General features: G+C 36.6%; 1 protein-coding gene across 1 annotated transcript; it reads left to right on the top strand.

The window, feature by feature from the left end:
- Nucleotides 1–852: 852 nt before the first annotated feature.
- LOC140831139 (probable carotenoid cleavage dioxygenase 4, chloroplastic) lies at nucleotides 853–3,296 on the top strand. The gene is made up of 2 exons (XM_073194925.1): nucleotides 853–2,290; nucleotides 2,813–3,296. The coding sequence occupies exons 1-2, from the start codon at nucleotides 879–881 to the stop codon at nucleotides 3,171–3,173; spliced, it is 1,773 nt and encodes a 590-aa protein (XP_073051026.1). The 5' UTR covers nucleotides 853–878; the 3' UTR covers nucleotides 3,174–3,296.
- Nucleotides 3,297–20,472: the final 17,176 nt, after the last annotated feature.

Below are 20,472 nucleotides of genomic sequence, written 5' to 3'. Positions count from 1 at the left end.
ATAAATTATTATGTTTGTAGATAGAAAGAATAAGGGATATCTCAACGATATTGGATGGATTTATGTAATTATAATTATCTAATAATTGTAAAAATATTTCCATGCAAACAGCCCTTTATCAAGTCAATTCGAAATCAGTATTTTATTGTTAAACCTTTTTATAAAGTAACTGAACTGATTTTTTCACATTTTTAGGGATGTGAGGGGGGTTTGTGGAGGCTGTAGGTTTGCCATCCTTGTTCTTGTTCCCTCTTGGAATTCAACTTCTCGTTCCGATGCTCGCTTTTTCTACTGAACTCAAAATCGCAAAAATCAAATCATCATTCATGTTTTAAAATATTAATATGTTAAAACGAAATCTCTGAAACAAAATTCATCATTATCTATTATTATTATTAGTGATAATATTAATATCAGTAATAATAATAATGTTATTTTATTATTATATTATTTTCAGGATGGGTTCGGTGACGATGATAGTAATTTCATATCCGTTTCGAACTCGAAAAAATCGAAGATCCACGTCTCCACTTCGGATTTTCCCCGCAAGGCCTCAAATCGGTGAGAGAAATTATCGTCTCTACATATTTTACAAAAACCCAAATGTTGAGTAGATATATATTTTAAAATATGTATGTTGTGTTAAACGATTTCATATATGTATAGATATTCGTGAAATGAGTTAATTATGTTTATATTTGTAAGGAAAAGTAATATTTTTTTAATGAATCGAATAAAAATCTATTTCATAAAATTGATTCGTAAAAATATATGAAAAGTTTTATAATATGAATATAAACGTTGGTTAATACAAAAAATATCTGGGTATAGATATTTAAGTTATTTCATCTTCGTTTCTCAGTGGATGATAGAACACTATGGATTTTCTAAGTTGTCCAACTTTCCATCCTAAATTATCTACAAAGCCCAAAAGATCCATCTCCATCGGTAATTATCCTCGCATTTCATGCGTCAGGATTGAAGAAAAGCCGCAGACCGCCACCGAAAGGCCACAGTCTCAGCTGCTCAAGAAACCAACCCCACAATTATCCACCACCTACACCGCCCCCACGCCGCCGTCTCCAAAAAGACCAGCAGATCCGCCATCACTCCCGGCCACTATCTTCAATGCAGCAGACAATTTCATCAACACCTTCATCGACCCTCCTCTCCGCTCCGCCGTCGATCCAAAATTCGTATTGTCCGACAACTTTGCTCCGGTGCACGAGCTTCCTCCGACACCATGCGAGGTTGTAGAAGGCTCTCTCCCACTGGCTCTCGACGGCGCGTATATCCGCAACGGCCCTAATCCTCAGTTCCTCCCTCGCGGACCCTACCACCTCTTCGATGGTGATGGGATGCTCCACTCCATCAGAATCTCCGAAGGCAAAGCAACACTCTGCAGCCGTTACGTCAAGACGTACAAATACAAAGTAGAACGCGAGAAGGGATTCTCCGTCATCCCGAACGTCTTCTCCGGCTTCAATGGCCTTTCCGCCTCGGCGGCGCGTGGCGCGCTCGCCGTTGCCCGTATACTCGCGGGTCAGTTCAACCCCACCGAAGGCACCGGCTTAGCAAACACCAGCTTGGCTTTAATTAGTGGAAATCTCTACGCCTTAGGTGAGTCCGATCTCCCCTACTCAGTGAAAATAAACTCCGGTGGAGAAATTCACACGCTCGGCCGCCATGATTTTGACCGAAAGCTCTTCATGAGCATGACAGCCCACCCCAAAATCGACCCCCAAACAGGCGAAACCTTCGCTTTCCGGTACGGCCCCATGCCTCCATTTCTAAGCTTCTTCAGAATCAACTGCAATGGAGAAAAACAACCCGACGTTCCCATTTTCTCCATGAGCAGCCCATCTCTCCTCCACGACTTCGCCATCACAAAAAAATATGCTATATTCAACGAAATACAAATCGGGATGAACCCAATTGAGATGATATCCGGCGGTTCTCCGGTAGGTGCAAATCCAGGAAAAGTTCCGCGACTTGGCGTTATCCCCAGATACGCCACCGATGAATCGCAGATGCAGTGGTTTGAGGTCCCAGGGTTTAACGCGATTCATGCCATTAACGCATGGGATGAAGTTGAGGGGAACACGATCGTACTGCTGGCGCCAAATATTTTGTCGGTGGAGCATACATTAGAAAGGATGGATCTGATACACGCGTCGGTCGAGATGGCGAGAATTGACCTCACGACGGGGTTCGTGTCGAGATTCCCTGTGGCTACGAGGAATCTGGATTTCTGTGTGATTAATCCTGCTTTTGTGGGCAAGAAGAACAAGTACGTATGCTTTAACCTTGAATTTAAGATTTTTTAGATTTTACTAATCATATCTGTTTTTTTAAGAAAAAATAATTTTAATTATGTTCGAACATTTAGCTGACTGTTAAAATTTAAACATATAACATTATATCTGAAATTTTAATTTTCTTAATAAGTCAATATGGTTCGATATTCTCATGTTTTAGACATCAATATTTTTAGTATCACATCATCATTTTTAAATGTTACGTTAGTGATTATTAGATCAAAATAGTCGGAATGTATCAAAAACAAACTTTGAAAATTTAACGGACAAAAACCAAAATGAAATAAAATAATTGACATAAAAAATTCCGTTAAATCAAAGCACTTTCATACAAAAATACTTACTGAATTGTAGCAACGATAAAGGTACAATCTTTTTATCTAGACAAAGAATTTTGTGATAAATTAGTGTCAAAGCTTGATTATTGTACTTAGAAATCAGGGTGATTTAATTAGTTTAATAAATTTGACTCAAAACGAAAATAAATTTTGTAGGTACGTGTATGGGGCAATAGGGGATCCAATGCCTAAAATATCAGGGGTTGTGAAACTTGATGTTTCAGTGTCGGACGGTGACCGCCGTGACTGCACGGTGGCAAGCCGGTTGTTCGGACCAGGTTGCTTCGGTGGAGAACCCTTCTTTGTGGCTCGGGAGCCTAATAATCCGAATGCCGACGAAGATGATGGATACTTGGTGACTTATCTACACAACGAAAACAACGGGGAATCAAGGTTTTTAGTCATGGATGCAAAGTCGCCGGAACTTGACATTGTTGCGGCCGTGAGGCTACCGAGCCGGGTTCCTTATGGCTTCCACGGGCTCTTTGTTAGAGAGAACGATCTGATCAAACTATGAAACCGATGAGTCAGAAATTTCATAGTGTGTTAAATAGCATATCGGATTATGTTTTAAAAAATACAAAACAGTATACTAAATTTCAGAAATAATGGAAATTTGTAGATAATTTGTATCCTTAAATGGCCTCTTATTCGGCAATCACAACATAATAATTGTATGATTAAATAAAAGATTGCATATAAATTAAAGTGAGTCTCATGTGAGACCGTCTCACGGATCTTAATTCGTGAGACGGGTCAACCCTATCAATATTCACATTAAAAAGTAATACTTTTACCATAAAAAGTAATATTTTTTCATGAATTATCCAAACAAAAGATCTGTCTCACACAAATTTTTGCCTATAAGTTATAGAGTATAGTTCATAATAATCATATTGTAAAACTCAAATATTATATAAACCAAGTAACAACATAAGAAATAAGTTTCGTTTGCTCTTCCGATGAACAGAGAGAATGACTACTCCTAAGCCTATCAAGTTAAACGAATACTTTATGAACAAATGAAAATAAGTGAAGTAGAGAATAAAATGCGCAAAACTTGTTTCTAGAAGCTCAAATGTTAATATCCTTCTGCGTCTTCCTTTATTCTATTATCATAAGTTAAACACTTCGATATTGACAGCTTCTGTTAACATCCATTTTAGATTGAATTCAACAATGTCAATTGAAACTTGTAGTATCAACTTTTTTAAAACTTTATACGGATTTTTGAATATATTGACTTTTCTGTTAGTTACAATAACTCACTCAAATTATAAAATGAATACGAGGATAATGTGGGTATGAATAAAAACAATGTGATCTCTGGAAAAAAAATATGATCAAACTTTAAGTGTGTGCTTCAAGATATATTCAACAAAGTTTTGAGTCAATAGAAGATGATAGATTGTAGATGTGTCCAGAGAGTTTGCGGAATCCCGAGATGGCCTATTTATAGGTGAAAACGAACGTTTCAAAATTTTAACTTCTATAAATCACTAGTACTGATCCCATAATTGAAATCATACAAGATGTCACGTGTCTTCTTTTATGTTCCAAAATTAGCAAGTAACAATAAATGCTTATAACACGGACAGTCAAACGGTCATAATAATAATATTATGACAAATAAGATTGAAAAAAATTTCTGTTGAACCAAAATCATCAGTAGAATGATTAAATTTAAAATTTGAAATCAAATAAATTGATTTATATTGATTTGTTTCAAATTAAACTATTTTTGGTGAATTTTTTTTTTAAAAATAACACTTTATTTTAATATATATTTTAAATTAAATATAAAAAATTGAAAGTTATTAAGAAAGTTGTTTACTTTATTTAAACGTCACTGATACTTTAAATAATTTGAGAGTTTTTATCCGAGATTCGAATCCAACTCGAGCCCAAAGTTTCGAGCCAAAAGAGAACCTAAAACCACACAAAGATTGTTAGAGGGGCCCGTGAAGGTGTTTTGGCATAATCCCTCCAACTTTAAAGTGAGAACCGTGAACAAGTAAAGAGACGAGTTGCGTCTCTCAAAATGAAAATAACAAATTTCAAATGAAATGAGTGAGCCTCATATTTATAGGAAGAAATGTAAGAGACTACGCATATATATGTAGTAAGGCCTATGTGCATGTAACCCACACGCTTCTCTACAAAGAGCTCACACTGCTAGGGCAAGCGCAAGGGTGAGCTCGCTCGCCCAAGGGGCGAGGTTCAGGTTAAGGGCAAGGCCTTCATAGATGAGCTCCTCACCCATGCTACTCCTCCGCTTCTCACCTCATCGGCTCTTCCCTAACTCCTTAGCACGTCCTCAACTCCTTAGCAAATCCCCGATTCCCAAAACTCCTACAAGCTCATCCTTATCTTTGTCATCTTCTTTAGCTACAATTGGTACAACCAACTTCAACTACTTCATTCACCTTCCACACCCTAACTCCTAAAGACACCTCTTAGATCTTCTTCACATTAGTCATCTCCCTTAGCTACAATTAACACAACTCCAACTTGCCTCGTCTCCACCACCTATTCTCATGGGCTGAGCACCCAAACCACCTACGATTGACACAACTCCAACTATTTGCCATATATTGTATAGTTTATTTTTTGTAAAAGTACGTGATACTCACGGAAAATTTAGAGTCCGCTGCCAGCAAGTGTCACTAGTACAGACTCAGGGTTTTGAAATTGTCTCGAGCCTGAAAACACGAAAAAGACCGTTAAGAGGGGCCAGGAGGGTGTCCTGACGTAGTCCCTCCGACGCTCAAGTCAGTGACTGAGGATATATGAGGGGAGCAGTTAAGGGTGATGCTGAAAACAATATAGTGAATAATCTAACTGAACAATCAAACCTGATATTTATAGGAGGATACCTGGGCTCTTGATGAGCTTGTCTTCCATCTGGCCAGGGACGAGCCAAGAGTAGTTGGCCCATCTATGTCTTCCATCTGGGCTAGGCCCATCCATGAGATATCAGTATGCATGGTATCTAATAAAAAGATCTCACATTGTATATTGTAAATTGTATAATTTTCCATTAATAAACCTTTTGTGAATCTATATATTTCTTTTATTATTTTCAACAATAAAACAATCCAAGTTTTTCTATATTTTAGCTTCCAAATCTTCTCTTTTAAAACACATTTTTTATGCGTATATATATATATATATATATATATATATATATATATATATATATATATATATATATATATATATGCAAACCAACATATTCAAAAAATAATTAAAAATTAGTATACTAGTTTTGAAATATTAATTTCAATCAGAACATACAAAGATATTATTTCTTTAAATAAAAAGAGTAGGTCTTTTGTGAGACGCTCTCGTGAATTTTTATCTGTGATACGAGTCAACCCTACCGATATTTACAATAAAAAGTAATACTCTTAGTATAAAAAGTAATATTTTTTTATGGATGACCTAGATAAGAGATCTGTCTCACAAAATACGATCTGTGATACCGTCTCACACAAGTTTTTGCCAAATAAAATTACGTTCATAGTCATTTAACTTACACATTGTTCTATTTTTTTTATTATGTTATCATCAATCCAATGTTTTAGTCCACAAATTTGAAATAAACAGATCTTTATAATATACAGTAAAATTTTTTTTACATATTAAGACAAAAATTAATTAAACTTTATGATTTTTCTCAAAAAACAATTATCGCTTTCACTCGACAGCCAATTTTTAGTTGGTGAAGGGTACGCGTGGATAGGAAGGGTGAGGCTATGTTCTACCGAATAAAAAATCAGATGCAGCACAGCCTGATCCGAATTTCTTATAAAATTTGTTGTCTACCTTTTTGCCAAGAAAAATATCTTAAACTGTTCATATTATAGATATCAATAATCTTGAATAATCATATTAATTTGTTACCATAAAAATATTCAATAATTTTGAACCTCACAAAAAAAAAACATATTATATATATTGTGAAGGGAAATAATATTTCCGATTTTAATTGATATATTTTGTTGAATATATTTCCCTAATATTATGTTTTCCTTGTTGATTTGATTGTGTATAATATTTAATTATGGTTTTGCCTTTCTAGATAATTATGTTAAGATTTTATTGTGATATGATTTTTTACTTGAATTTAATTTTCTATTGATAAGATTATGTGGAATATTAGGTTTTATCTTTCTAGATATTATCTTTGGGATAAATATCTTCTAGATATAATATTTATGATAATGATTTACATGATATGGTATTATTGATTTGTTTCTAATAGAATTCTTGTTTACCATATCTTGTAGATTTCTTTATGGAAGATAAACTCTAGGAGATATGAAAGCTATATATATGATGTGATCAACGTGAAGTGATGGTGGGAAAATAGAGAGAAGATTGTAGAGAGAGACTAAGAGAAATTCATAGAGTTTTAGTGGAGGAGTTTTTTCATGGGAAAGTTTTCGTGGTGCTCTCTCTTCCTCGGTTAATATTCACTCACTTGTGCACGTTCAGAATTTCAGAGAAAATCCTATTCAAGAGGCGTGCTGCGTTTTGAAGAGTGTTGATCCCGTGTTACTCTTAGTGTTGCCAACATCTACAGACAACATCCGTAACGATGTTGACTGAAGATTACATCTAAATTGATCGTGTTTTTCGGGATCAAGTTTTGCTTTCTTGTTAACGTTTTAATATTGTTGGTAGTTTTAGAAAGCTTTATTTTCTCAACTTGTTGAGAAAATTGATTTTTGTCATAATCACTAGTGATAGGTTTTTATGTAAACGATTTGGTTTTTCTAGTGATTAATTTTTGCCATAAGGCACCGCACAAGTATTTATACTTGTGCATATTTAACCTTGTCCATCGCATTTATTTCAAGCGAATTTGTGTTACAAACTTTAATATTCCGCTGCATTAAGATGTTGTCTGAGATGTTGTAACATCTGACACAACATCTAATTCTGATAAAACACGAATTGACTTTTTTACATCATATTCTGATATTGTCATTATTTTTGATATCTGTCGGACAAAATAATCCTTACAAGTGGTATCAGAGCCAACTCTTGATATACTAAGTGCTGATTCTGGTTTTTATTTTGTTTTGACAGAAATATTTAATGGACACATCACTTGCAAACGGAGCACTTCGACCACCAGCTCCTAAACCTCCTATCCAACAACAATTTCGACCAAGGAATGAAGAAAATCGCTGGTTGCAGGTGAATCCTTCAGGTGTTGCCCTAGGTGTTGCCACTCCTGGCCGCAACATCTGTAAAAATTCAGTATGTTTGAACTCCACAACTTCTGGAAATTTGAGTGGAGATGATGGATCAGAGGCTGATTATGAAGAACTCACTCTTGAGAGTGTGCAAAAGCTATATGAAGAGCTGTTTGAAGATTGGACCAAGAGAAACAAGTTGAACTCAAGTCTCATGAAGGAGAACGTTGAACTAAAAGCCGTAGTTGCCAAACTTGAAGTACTTTTGAGCAAAAAGGATTTGGAACTTGGTAAGACCAAAGAAGAGCTTCAAAAGGCCACAGAAACTTTGTCCAAATTCAATTCAAGCACATCTAAGTTTGAATCCATACTTTTGATGGGAAGAGATGACAAGAAAGGCTTAGGCTTCAAAGACAGTGTGTTTGAGATTGGTGAATCTTCGAAGTCGACTATCTTTGTGAAGGGAAAGGATGATACATCTCCACAACCACAGTCCAAGTCACCAATCAAAAGCTCTTCATCAAAAAGACAACCTGCTGCACCAATTTCTAAGAAACGAAAACGCAGGTATATATGTCATTACTGCTTTAAGCCTGGTCATATCAGGCCCTACTGTTTTAAGCTCAGGGATGATCGCATGAATCAAAAGTCGAGCCAGATGTTGCCCCGAATGTTGTCCAACACTTTCCGCAACACCTCCCACCATCGACCTACAGTAAGACAAATTTGGGTACCAAAGGTAAAAACTCACTGTAATGTTGTCTATACTTCATTGAAAACTAATACTGCAGATCATTGGTACTTTGATAGTGGAAGCTCAAGCCACATGACGGGATTACGAGAATATCTCACCGATTATGTTGAGCAAAAATGTGGTAGAGTGACATATGGAGGGAGAGCTAAAGGAAAAATTGTTGGAAAGGGTACTTTGAATGTTGAAGGACTACCAAAGCTCTATAATGTGTTTCATGTTGAAGGATTAAATTCAAATTTGATAAGCATAAGCCAATTGTGTGATGATAATTTGCATGTCAAGTTTGATAAACATACTTGTGAAGTTTTTGATGAAACTAACTTGTGCATTATGACAGGTACAAGGTCTTCGGACAATTTTTACCAAATAGGTGAAGAACTTTCATGCAAACATGCAGAAGTTAGTGAACTCGACCTATGGCATCAAAAACTTGAACATGCTAGTTTCAAAACCCTGAAGAATTTGAGTAAGTACGATGTTGTACGAGGTATGCCTAACCTATCATTTAGTACACCATATCTTTGTGGAGACTGTCAAAAGGGTAAGAAAACTCGCGTGTCTCATCACATGTTGCCCCACTTTGGGACAACACGTTGCCTCGAATTGCTACACATGAATCTTATGGGTCCCATGGAAGTGGAAAGTTTTGGAGGTAAGAAGTATTCATTTGTTTGTGTTGATGATTTCTCACAGTTTTCATGGATAAGTTTTATTAGGGAGAAATCAGACACTTTCAATGTCTTTAAAAAATTGGTCACAAGGATTACAAACATTCATAAATTGAAGGTGAGAAAGATAAGGACTGACCATGGTAAGGAATTTGAAAACTCCTCATTCTCATCTTTTTGTGACAAAAAAGGTATTTCACATAAATTTTATGCTCCAAAGACACCACAACAAAATAGGATAGCCGAACGTAAGAATAGAACACTTCAAGAAATGGCAAGAGTGATGTTGACTTCAAAGTGTATTTCAAAGCATTTTTGGGCAGAAGCCCTTAACACCGCTTGCCACATTTCAAATAGGGTGTATTTGAGAAGTGGTTCGACTATAACATCGTATGAGATAATTATGGGAAAGAAGCCTAACCTGAAATATTTTCATGTTTTTGGTTGTGTGTGCTATGTTTTGAATGACAAGAATAAACTTGCAAAATTTGATTCAAAGAGTGATAAGTGTTTGTTTTTGGGATATGCAACTAATAGTCGAGCTTACCGCATGTTTAATTTACGAACTAGGACTATTATGGAATCCATTAATGTTGTTTTTGATGACTGTGCAGATTTGAAAAAGAAAACAGCTGAAGATAATGTGGAAGACCTACTGGAAATTCCAATCATACTGAAAAATGCAGATGTTGCCCCAGATGTTGCAACATCTGACACAACACTTGACACTGAAGTCACTGAAGCTGAGGACAGAACGAATAACGATGATGGACAGAATATTCCAAGTAAAATTCAGAAAAATCATCTATCATCTCAAATAATTGGAAGTATGCATGAAGGTGTCCAAACTCGAAAGAAAGAAAAAGTGGATTATCGAAAGATGGCTGGACTTATTTGCATGAGCTCCTTATACTCACAGATTGAGTGAATATCTACTGGTAATTGGATTCAAACGAGGTGAGGTAGACAAAACTCTTTTTATTAAGAAATCTAAAGGTGAGATTTTTATTTGTCTAGTCTATGTTGATGATATAATCTTTGGTTCCTCATCTCAAAAGCATGCTGATAATTTTGTTCCTTTTTGTGTCACTTTCAACTGCTGAATCCGAATATGTGGCAGCAGGAAGTGGTTGCTCTCATCTTTTGTTGATGAATCAAATGATTGAATACTATGGACTTTCAAGTGAAACTTTAGTTGTATACTGTGATAATTCTAGTGCAATAAACATCTCAAAAAAAAAAAATTCAGTACAACACTCTCGAACTAAACACATTGACATTAGACACCACTTTATTCGAGATTTAGTAGAAAAAGGATTGATTCGAATTTAATTTGTTGGTACAAATAACCAACTGACTGACATATTCACAAAATCATTAGACTTTGAGAGATTCTTTAACCTTAGGAAATCTCTTAGCATATGTTCAACCTAATCATACATTGATATTGTCTCAGATGTTACAACATCTTGGACAACATCTAACATGCATGTGCATTTTTAGGCATTAGACATTCTGCATTTCTCATTCATACTGTTATATGATGTGTTATCACTATGTTGCATAAATCTTCTGGTGCACTTACAATTTCTTGTTCTATCTAAACTTAACACACTTGGATATGCTTAACAATCTGATTAAATCACAAAATAGTTGAAGGATGATCATGTACTCCATGACATTGTCTCATACGAAAAGTGACTTGAAAAGATTGAGTAAAAAGAAAAATCAATTATGCATATGCTTTGTATCAGAAGAAAAGATGGGAAAAAGCTACCTAAAAGAGTCCAATGAAGACTGTGCTTTTAGTGTGGGAGCTACCTCTTCTGAATTTAATACAAAGGGCAAAAATAGAAGAAAATGGAAAAAGCTACCTAGAGGAGTCCTAAAGAAGACCGTTCTTCTAGTGTGGGAGCTACCACTTCTATGATCAGAAAGTTGACAAGTCTTTAAGTGTGAAGAAAAAAAAAATCAAAATTGTTTTTCTGGAATTGTGCGTGTTGTCAGAAGATGTTGCCAACATTTGTGCCAACATTTCTTTTCTGAACATATCTCATATTTGTTTTCATGTTTCTATTCTGTTACATTCTGTTATTAGGCATAAATAAGTCATGCATAAACATAACATTGTGAATATTGTTGGTCAAGAGGGTATGCGTATTTCAATAGAGAAAATTTGATGAAAATCCGGATTTTGCTAGAAATCCAATATTTGTGATTTTTTATGGTTCGGTGGTGTTAATTCGATGTGTGCTTCAATTCTGGAATTTTTTGAAATGATTCTTGACGCAATTATTCAGTAATTTTGGATAGTGATTACTCGCTAAAGTTGATTTTGTCTCTTATGAGAACTTAGTTTCTGACTATTGTCTGGCTATGGAGGTGGATGTCCATTCTGGACAAAAAGGGGGAGAAGATGCGACTCAAACTCAAGGGACTGTGAATTGAAAGGATCACATGATACCATCTATGATATGAATCTTGACACGAATAAATAGCAAACACGATTAAAAATAAATCGCACCCTCTATTCAATTACGATATTAAGATTCGTGTGTTTTTCCCGATCTTTTGAATTAAGTAATATGTGATATTCACCTCTAAACTAGCAAGAGTTTAGCAACAAATAAACACGAGGATAAACAATCGAAAACTATACGAACCTTCGAAGAACTTTGCCTACGACAATCCGCACAAGCAACGATCGACAAACGCCACAAAGTTAAAAACTTTGATAAGTTTGATTTGATTTGACAAAGCTTGGCTTTGAAAAAGTTAAGAGAAAATTCTCAAAAGTTTGATAAACTCAAAATATTATGTGTATTCTGTATAATTTTTCGTCCAACATAGTCAATATATCAAAAGATACCATGCAATCTAGTGTCCCAAAATAATAAAACTCTAGAAAAGGAAACAAATCCGCGCAGAAAACGCTAGGCACGGACCCAGACACGGAGGTCTGCGCGGATTTGTTTCTTTTTCTAGAGTTTTATTATTTTGGGACACTAGATTGCATGGTATCTTTTGATATATTGACTATGTTGGACGAAAAATTATACAGAATACACATAATATTTTGAGTTTATCAAACTTTTGAGAATTTTCTCTTAACTTTTTCAAAGCCAAGCTTTGTCAAATCAAATCAAACTTATCAAAGTTTTTAACTTTGTGGCGTTTGTCGATCGTTGCTTGTGCGGATTGTCGTAGGCAAAGTTCTTCGAAGGTTCGTATAGTTTTCGATTGTTTATCCTCGTGTTTATTTGTTGCTAAACTCTTGCTAGTTTAGAGGTGAATATCACATATTACTTGATTCAAAAGATCGGGAAAAACACACGAATCTTAATATCGTAATTGAATAGAGGGTGCGATTTATTTTTAATCGTGTTTGCTATTTATTCGTGTCAAGATTCATATCATTTGGTATCAGAGCGCCAGGTTTATTGAATTCAAGTAAATTATCTTGTTCTTAAATTGCAGATCAGTATTATTTCTTCGAATATTTTCAGATCTGTTTTGTTCTATCGTTCTTCGTATTTTTTTCGTGAATCTGTGATACACGAAATTTTGAGTCCTTTTTTTTTTTTTTGAATTTTCGGAGTTCAAAGAGGAAAAAAAAAAAAAAAAAAGTACAAAGATTCCGAAAATTCACCATTATTTCTTTTTGATATATTGTTCTATTGTCTTCATAGAGTCATATTCAATTGTCTCACACAGTCAAAAAAAAAAAAAAAATTTCCTATATTCGAATTTCTTGTCTACACAGTCCAAGTGAGTCGGTCGCATTTGTTCACAAGTTTGAACTTTGATTGTTTGATATACCCACAATACAAAGCTTGAGCACTTCCAAGAGAGCTTTCAAAATTCGAGTGATACACTTGAGTGAGAGTGACTTTTCTTTGGAGTGAACGGTGAGTATTTGTTGTGAGCATACAAATAAAGAGGTAAAAGACGAGTGAATTTCTTTGGAGTGATCGTGAGCATTTGGGTGAGGATTATTTTATTTCTACTAACCATTTCTTGCAGGTACAACTTTGAAATTAAATGGAGAGGGAGGTAGGAGATAGTTCGAATTCGGGGGTGTCCAAAGCTCATCTAGATGCGTTGTTTGGGGATTTTAGTAGAGCTATGGCGACCCAAATGGAGTCGTTGCATGAGAGGTTGGGTAAACTTGAGGTTAGTGTTAGTGGGGGTAAACCTAAGCCTAGAGATTTGGGTAGAGATGATGAGGAGTATGATCTAGGAGGAGGCGATGAGAGTCAAAATGAGAATTGGGGTAGGAATGGGAGAGATAGAGGATTTGGTAGAGGAAGAAGGGAAGCCATGCGGGGTAGATATGAGGAGACTAGGGAAGATGGTCACATGGGTAGCATTAAGATGAAGATCCCTTCATTCCATGGGAAATCTGACCCGGAGGCGTACCTAGAATGGGAAAAGAGGGTAGAGTTCGTATTTGCATGTCACCACTACTCTGAACAAAAGAAGGTGAGGTTGGCGGTGGTTGAATTCTTAGACTATGCTCTCATTTGGTGGGATCAATTAGTGACCACTAAAAGAAAGTATAATGAGAGGCCTATTGAATCTTGGGATGAGATGAAGAGTGTAATGAGGAAGAGGTTTGTGCCTAACCATTACTATAGGGAGATGTTTAAGAGGTTACAAACTTTGAGGCAAGGGTTGAAGAGTGTTGAGGACTACTATAAGGAGATGGAAGTACTCATGATTAGGGCAAATACTGAGGAGGATAATGAAGCAACTATGGCTCGTTTTCTTTGTGGTTTGAACAGGGAGATCCAAGATCAAGTGGAGCTTCGGCACTACTTAGATCTAGACGAGATGGTGCAAATGGCCATAAAGGTGGAGCAACAACTCAAGAGGCGAGGAGTTGGCCGCATCAATCAAACCGGAGGTGCATCATCTTCTTGGAGATCAAATGTGGGGAAGCGTGAGGAGAACAAAGTGGTGGCCAAGCCCAAATTTGAGACCAAACAAGAGGCGCCTAAGCAAGGAGTCCAAGGTAAATCTGAAACTCCTTCTAATCGCTCTAGAGATGTTAGATGTTTTAGGTGTCAAGGGATGGGTCATATTTCTAGTGATTGTCCTAATAAGAGAGTCATGTTCTTAAATGATTATGGTGAGTATGAGTCTCAAAGTGAGGGGGATGGCGAGGGTAGTGATGATGATATGCCGGAGTTGGAGGATCCCGATGAGGGATATGGGGCGGTTGTAGGAGAAGCTCTAGTGACTAGGCGAATCATGAGTGCCCAAGTCAAAGATGAGGAAGTTAACCAAAGAGAGAACTTGTTCCACACTAGATGTTTTGTGAATGGTAAGGTGTGCAATGTAATCATCGATGGGGGTAGTTGCACCAATGTGGCTAGTGTTGAGATGGTTGAAAAATTGGGGTTGCCTACAATAAAACATCCTCAACCATATAGGCTTCAATGGTTGAACGATTGTGCGGAAGTGAGGGTTAATAGGCAAGTTCTAGTGTCATTCTCAATTGGGAAGTACAAAGATGAGGTTTTGTGTGACATGGTGCCCATGCATGCTTGTCATATCTTGTTGGGTAAGCCATGGCAATTTGATAGGCGAGTGACTCACGATGGGTTCAAAAATAAGTACTCGTTTGTCTTGAAAAAAGAAACAGTTGTCTTACTTCCATTGTCCCCAAAGCAAGTATTGGAGGACCACTTGAAAAAGAAAAAGAGAGATGAGGCCGAAAAAAAGAGTGAACTAAAAAGTGAGATGGCCTTTGAAAACAAAAATGAAGTGGCTGAAAAAAAGAGTGATCAAAAGAGTGAGATAGCCACAAAAACAAAAAAAGAGAGGAAAGAAAATGAGAGAAAAGAAAAAGAGAGGAAAGAGGCCAAAAAGAATTCTTATATGGCCCAAAAAGGTGAGGTAAAACACTTGTTGCACACACATGAGCCACTTGTGTTAATTCTTTACAAGGAGATCCTCCTTAACACAAGTGATATAGCCGGATCCCTTCCGAGCATTGTTGTTTAACTATTGCAGGAATTTGACGATGTATTTCCGGAGGAGCTACCTCAAGGCTTACCACCATTGAGGGGAATTGAGCACCAAATTGATTTGGTGCCCGGGAGTGCCTTGCCGAACCGTCCAGCTTATAGGAGCAATCCGGAGGAGACTAAGGAGCTTCAAAGGCAGGTAAGTGAGTTATTAGATAAAGGTTATGTGCGTGAGTCCATGTCACCTTGTGCGGTGCCTGTTTTGCTAGTCCCTAAGAAAGATGGCTCATGGCGTATGTGTGTAGATTGTAGGGCAATCAATAACATAACCATTAAGTATAGGCATCCCATACCTAGACTAGATGATATGTTAGATGAATTGCATGGTTCTTGCATTTTTAGCAAAATTGATTTGAGGAGTGGCTACCATCAAATTAGGATGAGAGAAGGTGATGAGTGGAAAACTGCTTTCAAAACTAAATATGGGTTGTATGAGTGGATGGTTATGCCTTTTGGTTTAACTAATGCACCTAGCACCTTTATGAGGCTAATGAATCATGTCTTGCGTGCACATATAGGTAAATTTGTTGTGGTTTACTTTGATGATATCCTAGTGTATAGCAAGAATCTTGAAGAGCATGTTCAACACTTGAAACTTGTACTAATCACATTAAGGGCTGAAAATTTGTATGCTAACTTAAAGAAGTGTGATTTTTGTACAAACAAACTTGTGTTTCTTGGTTTCGTTGTGAGTTCACAAGGTATACAAGTTGATGAAGACAAGGTAAGTGCCATTCGAGATTGGCCAACGCCTACTACTGTTGGTCAAGTTCGAAGCTTTCATGGTCTTGCAAGCTTCTATAGGAGGTTTGTAAAGGATTTTAGCACATTGGCGGCACCGATGACGGCGGTCATCAAGAAGAACATTCCATTCTATTGGGGCGAGGAGCAAGAGAAGTCCTTTAATATTATCAAGCAAAAATTAATTAATGCTCCTTTACTTGTGTTACCTGATTTTGCTAATACTTTTGAAATTGAATGTGATGCTTCAGGTGTAGGTATTGGTGGCGTGTTGATGCAAGGAGGAAGGCCGGTGGCGTACTTTAGTGAGAAGCTCAATGGGGCAGCGCTGAACTATCCCACGTATGACAAGGAGTTCTATGCACTTGTGAGGACTCTTGAGACGTGGCAGCACTACTTGAGGCCTAAAGAGTTTGTGATTCATACGGATCATGAGTCTCTAAAGCACCTCAAGGGGCAACAAAAGCTGAACAAGCGGCATGCTAAGTGGGTGGCCTTCATAGAGACATTCCCCTACATGATCAAGTATAAGTAAGGTAAGGAAAATGTAGTGGCCGACGCACTATCACGGAGGTATGTACTTTTCTCTACTTTGGAATCTAAAATATTGGGGTTTGAACTTGTTAAAGAGTTGTATGTGCTAGATGATGATTTTAAGGAAGTGTTTGAAACTTGTATGCATGGTCCACATGATAAATTCTACTTGCATAAAGGTTTCTTGTTTAGAGAGGATAGATTGTGCATTCCCAAGTCATCGATTCGTGAATTACTTGTTAGGGAGGCACATGGGGGGTGGACTAATGGGACACTTTGGGGTGGCTAAAACTTTAAGTGCATTGCATGAGCATTTTTATTGGCCACACATGAAACGTGATGTTGAGCGTATTTGTGAGAAGTGCATAACTTGTAGACAAGCTAAGTCTAGGACACTACCACATGGATTATATACACCACTTCCCGTCCCTAGCGAACCTTGGGTTGATATATCTATGGACTTTGTTTTGGGATTACCTAGGACAAAGAAGGGGAGGGACTCTATATTTGTTGTTGTGGATAGGTTTTCTAAAATGGCACACTTCATTGCTTGTCACAAGACTGATGATGCATCTAATATTGCGGACCTATTCTTTAGAGAAGTTGTTAGGCTACATGGCATGCCTAGGACCATTGTGTCGGACCGTGATGTTAAATTCCTAAGTTATTTCTGGAAAACACTGTGGGCTAAACTTGGCACTAAATTACTGTTTTCTACGACCTGTCATCCTCAGACTGATGGTCAAACTGAGGTAGTTAATAGGACGTTAGGAACTTTATTACGTGCTATTCTCAAGAAGAACTTAAAGAATTGGGAAAATTGCTTGCCATTTGTTGAATTTGCTTATAATCGTTGTGTGCATTCTACTACTAGCTATTCACCATTTGAAATTGTATACGGGTTTAATCCTTTGACTCCGTTGGATTTGATGTCTTTACCTGTGAGTGAAAGGTTAAACTTAGACGGTAAAAAGAAGGCTGAATTCGTTAGGAGTTTGCATGAGAAGGTAAAAGCCAATATTGAGAAGCGAAATGAGCAATATGCTAAGCAAGCTAACAAGGGGAAAAAGAAGGTGGTATTCGAGAAGGGCGATTGGGTGTGGCTACACTTGAGGAAGGAGAGGTTTCCGGAGAAGCGACGCTCAAAGCTATTACCTAGGGGCGATGGACCATTTCAAGTACTTGAGAGGATCAATGACAACGCCTACAAACTCGACTTGCCAGGTGAGTACAACGTAAGTTCTACATTTAATGTTAGTGATTTGTCGTTGTTTGATGTAGGTGATGAGCAAGATTTGAGGACAAATCCTTTTCAAGAAGGGGAGGATGATGCGAACGTGGACGTCCCAAGGAAAGCATGGGATCCTTTGCAGTTGCCGGAGGGACCAATCACGAGGGGTCGACTAAAGAGATTCAAGGAGGCGCTACAAGGAGTCATGAGTAAGCCTGAAGAGGTCGCGATGCATGGGAGTACGTTTGGAGGCCAACGGAAAGTCGTTCAAACATTGGTGTTGCTTACCGAGTCTGGACGGACCAGTACACGGACCTGCACACGGGGTCCGTGTCCTTCACAAGCTGGGGAGGGTTTTTACAGTGGCTCCACGGACCTGGAGACGGACCCAGGCACGGGGTCCGTGCCCTTTGAAGTTGGCGAATACAGTGCCTACACGGACCCGTACACGGAGGTGAACACGGGGTTCGTGTCCTTTGATCCAGATTGAAGATTAGTACAGTATGTACACGGACCCAGACACGGAGGTCTGCACGGGGTCCGTGCCTAGCGTTTTCTGCGCGGATTTGTTTCCTTTTCTAGAGTTTTATTATTTTGGGACACTAGATTGCATGGTATCTTTTGATATATTGACTATGTTGGACGAAAAATTATACAGAATACACATAATATTTTGAGTTTATCAAACTTTTGAGAATTTTCTCTTAACTTTTTCAAAGCCAAGCTTTGTCAAATCAAATCAAACTTATCAAAGTTTTTAACTTTGTGGCGTTTGTCGATCGTTGCTTGTGCGGATTGTCGTAGGTAAAGTTCTTCCAAGGTTCGTATAGTTTTCGATTGTTTATCCTCGTGTTTATTTGTTGCTAAACTCTTGCTAGTTTAGAGGTGAATATCACATATTACTTGATTCAAAAGATCGGGAAAATCACACGAATCTTAATATCGTAATTGAATAGAGGGTGCGATTTATTTTTAATCGTGTTTGCTATTTATTCGTGTCAAGATTCATATCAATCTATCTGATATCTTTACTTGATTTCATTTTTAATATTCTGCTCTGTTAAAGTTCTGCTTCCCTTATGTGATTCTGTTTTAATGAACTGTTAATGATTTTTGCAGGTGTTGTCTCAGGTGTTGCCAACACGACGAACAACACCCGTACTAACTTGATTTTATTCAGGGGGAGAAAAATTCTCATATTAAGGGGGAGTTAATTGGAGTTTAACTGAGAAGCTGAGTTTGATTTGATTTTGTCCAGAAAGGCAAAAAGGGGGAGATTGAAGGGAAATAATATTTCCGATTTTAATTGATATATTTTGTTGAATATATTTTCCTAATATTATGTTTTCCTTGTTGATTTGATTGTGTATAATATTTAATTATGGTTTTGCCTTTCTAGATAATTATGTTAAGATTTTATTGTGATATGATTTCTTACTTGAATTTAATTTTCTATTGATAAGATTATGTGGAATATTAGGTTTTATCTTTCTAGATATTATCTTTGGGATAAATATCTTCTAGATATAATATTTATGATAATGATTTACATTATATGGTATTATTGATTTGTTTCTAATAGAATTCTTGTTTACCATATCTTGTAGATTTCTTTATGGAAGATAAACTCTAGGAGATATGAAAGCTATATATATGATGTGATCAACGTGAAGTGATGGTGGGAAAATAGAGAGAAGATTGTAGAGAGAGACTAAGAGAAATTCATAGAGTTTTAGTGGAGGAGTTTTTTCGTGGGAAAGTTTTCGTGGTGCTCTCTCTTCCTCGGTTAATATTCACTCACTTGTGCACGTTCAGAATTTCAGAGAAAATCCTATTCAAGAGACGTGCTGCGTTTTGAAGAGTGTTGATCCCGTGTTACTCTGAGTGTTGCCAACATCTACAGACAACATCCGTAACGATGTTGACTGAAGATTACATCTAAATTGATCGTGTTTTTCGGGATCAAGTTTTGCTTTCTTGTTAACGTTTTAATATTGTTGGTAGTTTTAGAAAGCTTTATTTTCTCAACTTGTTGAGAAAATTGATTTTTGTCATAATCACTAGTGATAGGTTTTTGTGTAAACGATTTGGTTTTTCTAGTGATTAAGTTTTGCCATAAGGCACCGCACAAGTATTTATATGCATATTTAACCTTGTCCATCGCATTTATTTCAAGCGAATTTGTATTACAAACTTTAATATTCCGCTGCATTAAGATGTTGTCTGAGATGTTGTAACATCTGACACAACATCTAATTCTGATAAAACACGAATTTACTTTTTTACATCATATTCTGATATTTTCATTATTTTTGATATCTGTCGGACAAAATAATCCTTACATATTGGAACTATTTATTATATTTATTTTCAAAATATTTGGAATTTTCTCGCAGTCAGATGAATTGATCAATTTTTTTTGAATATTTAAATTAAATAATATGAGAAAAATAAATAAAATACAAGAAAAATTTGAATTTGTGAGTGGATGGCCGAAGAATCGAAGACAAACATACCAATGAATATTTTGTTTTAATCTATAAATTAAATAATGTGAGAAAAATAAATAAGGTATAATTATCTGAAAACTTGAATTTGTAAATAATTTTAATTATTATTCTTTATATCATTGCGTTGAAGTAGTATAAT

This window comes from Primulina eburnea, chromosome 4, assembly GCF_022965805.1.
Source record: "Primulina eburnea isolate SZY01 chromosome 4, ASM2296580v1, whole genome shotgun sequence".
In the NCBI taxonomy this organism is placed as follows: Eukaryota; Viridiplantae; Streptophyta; class Magnoliopsida; order Lamiales; family Gesneriaceae; genus Primulina; species Primulina eburnea.
Note: the sequence above shows the minus strand (reverse complement) of the source record. Positions and strands in the feature narration are given on the sequence as shown.

Coding starts and splice junctions, on each gene's coding strand:
- LOC140831139 (XM_073194925.1), top strand. CDS start 879: ATGGATTTTCTAAGTTGTCCAACTTTCCATCCTAAATTATCTACAAAG. Junction 2,291..2,812: donor TTTGTGGGCAAGAAGAACAA/GTACGTATGCTT, acceptor TAAATTTTGTAG/GTACGTGTATGGGGCAATAG.